The 7,188-nt window shown below is 36.6% G+C and overlaps 1 protein-coding gene across 1 annotated transcript; it reads right to left on the reverse strand.

Moving 5' to 3' along the window:
• Nucleotides 1–792: 792 nt before the first annotated feature.
• LOC143593910 (protein NEN4-like) lies at nt 793–2,698 on the reverse strand. Its single transcript, XM_077073377.1, has 5 exons — nt 2,141–2,698; nt 1,946–2,009; nt 1,751–1,837; nt 1,143–1,313; nt 793–1,060 (listed from the first exon to the last, which is right to left on the reverse strand). The coding sequence occupies exons 1-5, from the start codon at nt 2,617–2,619 to the stop codon at nt 971–973; spliced, it is 891 nt and encodes a 296-aa protein (XP_076929492.1). The 5' UTR covers nt 2,620–2,698; the 3' UTR covers nt 793–970.
• Between the last annotated feature and the right edge of the window lie 4,490 nt (nt 2,699–7,188).

Here is a 7,188-nt window from a genome sequence, read left to right on the forward strand (position 1 = left end):
CACTAAAAAGGAAACCCACAAATGTATGAAAACCCCATTGAGTCGGATTTTAAACATGAGACGATAAGCTCTCAAGTCTTGACCATCATCTTATGTTATTGGACCAGAAAACCAACCGCTAAATAGCAACAAGTTAGTAAATTTGGGTCATAGTTTATTTGGGCTTGATAGAATTAGCCTAAGTAACCCAAAAATGGATTCGTCGATGGTCTGGGCCCAAAATAAACATCATACTTACAAGTTACAACTTACAAGTTACAAACAGATTCTCACATTTTGTTTTTTACTTTCTAGAGTAAATTACAAATTTTCTAATATATGTATCACCTAAGTTACCTAACATTTTTTTTAAGTTCGCAAATCACACTGAGTGTCCTTTACTTTTTAAAGTTATAATGTTTTCTGTCATTTTTAGTAACATAAGCTAACTTTTGTTACTGGAAAAACCATATGTTTAAAACAAATGAAAGTTTGTGTATTTTTTGCGCTTAAGTGACATGTTTCGTAATTTGGGTAACATATAAAGAACAAAATTTGTAATTTACTCTCATTTTTGTAAATGGTATTAATTCCACGAATGGTTGGTCTCTACAATATGATACTATGGTTTTATTACAAAGTTTCATTAATTACATTTTTAGTTTAATAATCTGTTAAAAAAGTAACACAAATAGTAATTTATGAAAATTTTCGATTAAGTGTGTTACATTTTAGCATGCTATTGGACTAACTTTGTAACTAAAGAAACTTTGGGACCAAAACCACCATATGACACTGTAGTCAAGTCTTATAAACAACAAATGAATCTTAAATTTCCTTTATATACTGTCATGTTTTACATAGATTATATAATTAATTTATATGTACAATAATAAATAAATCAATCAAAGAATTTCAATGAATCAAAGCTTCAACACCATGGATGAAGTTCAAACAAAATCCAGTTCAATCAATCAATTTTCATCTCGTTTCATCTGAGAAGCCTATGAGAATGCTTGAGAAGACCGTTTAATGGCGTGTTTCGTGCATTTTGCAATATGTTCTTCACCTTTTCCGTTATCTGCTTCTAGCAACGAGCAATGAAAAGTAAGTACAAAAAAGCATGAATCTTGTTTTCTTGATGATCATAAGGTTAATTGAACCTGTCCAAGGCTTCCTGTAGGATAGGGGACCACTCGTCGACGATTGAGTACTGAAGGAGGCGATTTCCTGTTTGTTTCTTTGCCATTCAGTTTGCTCCTACTTCTTGTTGTCATCATTGGTGTTGGTGTTTGTAACTTAGTCACCGTGTTTGATAAACTCGGTTCCTTAATCTAACCACAACATATTCTAATCAACATCGATCCATGATATGTAAAAAATGTAATAAACTTAAGGGGTGCATCTCTACTCAAACCGCTTGAGATCTAATCTCACACCGTTACAAACGGCTGTCCGGATAGAGGTCGAACGACTATTTTGAAAACAATTTTTAAAGTTTTTTATGGTCATAACGACCGTCCAGATACTGCACAAACGACCGTCATGACTAACAATGTTCAAAATCCCCCCCCCCAGTGGTCATAACGACCGCCCTGATATCGGTTAAATGACGGCTTTGACCAATATTTTCAAAGTTTAACCCTTTTTTTTTGTCAAAAAGACTGTTTGAGTCTTTTATGGACGACCATTTGATGTTGTGAAATCAAATGGGGATGGTGTAGCTATAGAACAACCCTAAATTGAATAGTTATAAGTTAATAGTTAATACCATAACATTACTTCTGCTTCTGGTTGTGATGCTAGGTGATGAGTTGTATTGCCATTGATCCTCAAGAACACCCGGAACCGCTGATTCCTTGATATTTTTGGTTATGGGAAACACATGATTAAACAACATTAAATTAATCGGACATTCAAATAACACGTTAAACTGATCGATCACTTGTATTAAGATGTTAATTACCAGAAACAACACCGTGGCACAATGCTTGAGAACTTCAAGATTCATTCGAACATCATCTAGACTCCTGTATATATATATATATATATATATATGTAAACAAATTGTTCATCTTTATTAACTCTTTCGTTATCGCCTAGATCTCATGTACGAATATGATTATATGAACATGATATAATAATAATGATAATCTTGTACCTGTGTTTTTGTTCACCAAGCCCAAAATAAGCAGCCAATGAAGCCATCTTCATATCACCCGCTCGTTTCCCAAATTTCTCCGACAAAACTCCTAACGAATCGATCAACGCTACAGGCTCGGGCGCAGGCCGACCAATCTCCTTAAACGCTTCCTTAATCCTAACACAATCAAATCTTCTAATATTATGTCCAGCCCATATCCTTCCATCCAAAATATTAAATATTTTATCAGCAACTTCTTCAAAAGACGGAGCATCTATAACTGTCCCTCGTGAAATCCCATGACACCGAGCAGGATTCAACCCGACAGCCGACAAGTCACCTGGTCGTATCAACGTGCAATAACTCTCGATCTCGACTAGCTTTCTTGGACAAACCACCATTGCTCCAAACTCTAGCACCCAAAACTTTTGCCCGGGTTTGTTTGGTACGTTTGTTTCCAAATCGAAGAACACGACTTCCTTCGACATTTCTAGCATTAAATGATATATTCTATATTCTAAACTTATGAACTCTTATAAATATTAATATTAAGATATGAAATGCATGCAGTATAAAGGATACATATGCATGCATACATATATATACATATATATGGTTGATTGACTTGTAGTTCAAGTTAAACAATAGTTTGAAACAATGTAGGTTTTTAGAGATTAGGGTTTAGAGGAAGTCCTTATGGGAAAGTAAAGCAATTCCAGGTAAGAAGAAATAGAAAACCTCCATTAATGGTGATATATATATGTGTGTGTGTAATAATGATGAGGAAGAATGTTTTCTAAATTTACAAAAGTAGCCTTTAATGGAAGCAAAGTGTATTCATGCAAGAAACTGGTTAGCTTTTGGTTTACGTAATATTCAAGGGTATTGGTTTATCCAGAAAAGTGGCTCACGTTTGTTATGTTGCTTTCAAACATTCTTAAACCCTTAAGGAAATGGTCAAACTAATAAAAGAACAATCAAATTTCATAAATCAACTTAGACGAAAATCAAATCAAAAGAGCTATTTTTTTATATAAGATAATTAAGGACCATTATCCTATCAACAAAATCATGGGCAATCCAGGCTTATCTGTGTCCGGTGTCTGTCAGATTCGTTGATCATTGTCGGTCTTCTACAGTTTAGGGTGCTCATTCGTAATCAGCGACGAATTACCAACTGTTTCTAAAAGCTACATTTACCTTTTCTTTTTTCTTTTTCTATAGTTCTATTACCAGCATATATGTAAGCTAGTGATCTTTTGGTGACGTTAATGATTTTTGTAGTAGTGTATTAATGTTTGTTTAAGACTGACGTTTTCAAGTTGTATTTGTTTAAAATTTAAGTAGGGCTGGAGAGGTATATTTATACGTACACCAGGTAGGTTATTCATACACCAGGAAAGCCTACACGAGTCGTATAGTGTCTATACGGCTCGTATAGGTTAGATGCGTTACGTGGGTTATACGAGCTAAAAAACTTACACGGCTCGTATAGGGTCTATACGGCTCGTATAGACTGCAAAAAGCTGCCACACCGTCACCTTCGCACGCATGTCAATAAATTAGGGCTATGCGACTTGTATAGGCCCTATACAAGCCGTATAGCCTTGTTCACACACTAGGGGGCTGGTGTGTATATATAACCACCCATTGAATAAAATACAATCATCATTTCTCTATTAAATCTAGCATTAAACTTGAACTCACACTAAGGTTGTTTGTTTTTTAAGACAAAAATTGTTTGCAATCTCATTTCATCTGATTTAATGTCTGCAACTGAAGATGTGGTCTGAAGGTCTGCAATCTGAAAATATAATACTGTTTGTTTTATAAACTGGATATCGTCTGCATAAGCTGAAAAATAGTTACTTATCATATATATTACAGTAGATAAAAGTCATTTAACGTTTGTAAACTGCTAAAATAATTGTTAGTGGTGTACGAACTATGGAAGTGGGTGGTGGTAGACAATTGTGGTAGGCGGTGAACGGTGGGTGGTGGTGATGGACGGTTGTGGTGGTGGGTGGTGGGCCGTGATGGTGGTGATGAACGGTGGTGGTGGGTGGTGGATGGTTGTGGCGGCGGGGTGGTGGATGGTGGTGGCGGCGGACGGTGGGTGGTGGCGGTGGCGGGTGGTGGTGGCGAGTAGTGGTGGCGACGGACAATGGGTGGTGGTGGTAGTGGACGGTGGTTGTGGCCGACGTGGGTGGTGGTGGTGATGGACGGTGGTGGTGGTGGGTGGTTAACGGTGGTGGTGGTGGGTGGTTAACGATGGTGGTGGTGGTGAGTGGTTGACGGTGGTGGTGGCGGACGGTGGGTGGTGGTGGCGGCGGACGGTGGTGGTGGGTGGTGGTGGCGCTGGACGGTGGTGGTGGGTGGTGGTGGCGGCGGACGATGGGTGGTGGCGGTGGTGGTGGCAGCAGACGGTGGTGGTGGGTGGTGGTGGCGGCGGATGGTGGTGGTGGCGCCGGACGGTGGTGGTGGGTGGTGGTGGCGGCGGACGATGGGTGCTGGCGGTGGTGCTGGACGGCGGGTGGTGGTGGTGTTGGACATAAGGTGTTGATACTTGGTATGATGTGAAGAAGTGTGAAAAAAACTTATTTTTTAAGATCATAAAAGCAGTTTTCAGATCGTTTTTTTTTAAAACAAACAGTATTCAAGAGCTTATGTCTGCGCGCCCGCAAACATGGGCTTCTGAAAGACCTTATAAGCAAAAACAAACACAACCTAAATTTGCTACATTATTGCAATAAATAGCGACAATATGATTTCTCGTTGGAAAAGCAGTTGGAAATGGCTGGAAATCATTTCTAACATGTTTTTTTCTAGGCAGTTTTTTTTGGACAACCATTAGAAATGATTTTTCCAACTAATTTCCTGCAAATAATCCTTCGCAGGAAATGACTCATTTTTAGTAGTGTTTGCAATTGGTTAAATCAAATTTGTTGAGGTAATGGTTTTGTTATATTACTTAAAGGTATGATGCACTATCAAACTTAACTTTAACATAAAAATGAGATAAATATGATTAATAGTAATATGTACAAATTATACTGTAATTTTATAATATTTTTCCAAAACACTTCTGTTTGAATATGAATTCAATACTATATATATTTGAGTTTAAATATCTTCCCTCAGTTCCTTGTGTGCTTTTATCCTTAATTAACCTTTTCCTATGATTTGTTCTCATTTTACTGTGAATTTGCTGTCATTTGTTGCCTGTACCTGGGAAGCTTCATGTTGGATTAACCTTTCATGTTTATTTATAAGCATAAAGAAGGCCGGCTGCCTCTTGCCGCATATTCTATGCCAAAAATATTGTTATTAAATGTGACATCTGAATATTCAAAACTCGTGATATTTAATTATTGAATAAAATCAAGCAAATCCATTAGGTCATGGGGTATACTCTAAAACCATGGGGTATACTCTAACCCATGCATAGGTTAAAGTGACATGACACTTTAAAGATGGATTAAACCACTTCCCACTTGTGTTAAGTGTATTAAAATGGCCCATGTGTTATGCTTTTAACGGGTTAAAAGGAACAATATGCATTAATTATGTATTAATTACTAATTGATTTGTTGTATTAATTATGTGTTAAATGGGGGTTAAACCATTTCCTTTGGATGACATAGAGTGAAAGAGAGAAAAATAAGTGATGTGAAGCTTATGTGGAATTAAGATGTGTTAGAGTATACCACATGGCCTAACCCTTGCATAGGTTAAAGTGGCATGACACTTTAAAGGTGGATTAAACCACTCCCCACTTGTGTTAAGTGTGTTAAAAATGCATATGGGTTATGCTTTTAATGGGTTAAAAGCAACCATATGCATTAATTATGTATTAAATATAAATTGATTTGTTAGTTTATATATGTATTAATTGTAATTGATTTGTCTTTAACGGCTGTTTTGCTTATTTTTTTTCTTTTTTGTTTAAATTAAAAATTTAGTATTATATAAACTCACATTTTATTATGGTTTCAAACCAAATAATCTTTATCGTCATCAATACTCTCTAAAATTTTTAAACAACGTCTTCTTCATCTTCATCATCATCATCCGACTCCGACACCGCGGATGAGGTTTTTTTTCTAACAGTCGCGGCCCAATCTTTTCTTCAACAACCCCAAGCACCGCCACGAACTTGGAAAGCTGCACTCAATCGCAATCGGCTACGCGCTAATTCAATGCTTAATGTTGACTATTTAAAGAAGTGGATCCCACATATACGAGCAATATATTTAAGCGTAGTTTTCGTGTGCACCGACCACTATTCTTAAGAATACTTGAAGATGTGGAAAGAGTGAACCCATGGTTCCGACAAGGGTATGATGCGAGAGGTCGAATTGATTTTTTCTAAATAAGAAATTAATGAAGATTATTATTCTTTATTTTTGTAATTAAACTAAATGATTGATTTTAAATTAAATATTGATAGGAGATAGATGGAGTTAGATGAATTAAACCATTTCCTTTAGATGACATGGAGTGAAAGAGAAAAAAATGAGTGATGTGGAGCTTATGTGGAGTTAAGATGGGTTAGAGTATACCTCATGGACTTAGTATACATCCAGTAAAGATTAAATGTTGTTTTTCACGTCCCTCATACTCCCCTCACACTCCTTCGTGACGTTAGAGCTAGCGGGTGCATATGATTAACAAAGATATATCACTTAAGAAATTTGATTAAAAAGAGGGGCTTCACTGACGGAAGGATTCGTTGGAACATCGTCGGTGAAACTCATCACCTACGAGTACAATCCTTCGATATCAATATCTTGTCCGTGGATGATGCTCTTTCCAATGGAACACCAACGTTTCCAACGGATTCATGGACTGACACTTTACCGAGAGTTCTTCTCTTACTAATTTTCAAATTCTTTTCTGTAGAAGTTGTTCTAATAAAATAAAAAGTCCATATAAAGCCTAAGAGTAAAGATACTATATATACATGAACTTTGATTACGATGGGTTTGCATATTTTCAAATTAATTGAGCAAACCCGTTGATTCATGGTAAAATCCGTTGGTGACTGCTTTTATGCGCATCTAGTA

This window comes from Bidens hawaiensis, unplaced genomic scaffold, assembly GCF_021521415.1.
Source record: "Bidens hawaiensis isolate Kalapana, Puna unplaced genomic scaffold, B.hawaiensis_p1.1 tig00042926_1, whole genome shotgun sequence".
NCBI classification, from domain to species: Eukaryota; Viridiplantae; Streptophyta; class Magnoliopsida; order Asterales; family Asteraceae; genus Bidens; species Bidens hawaiensis.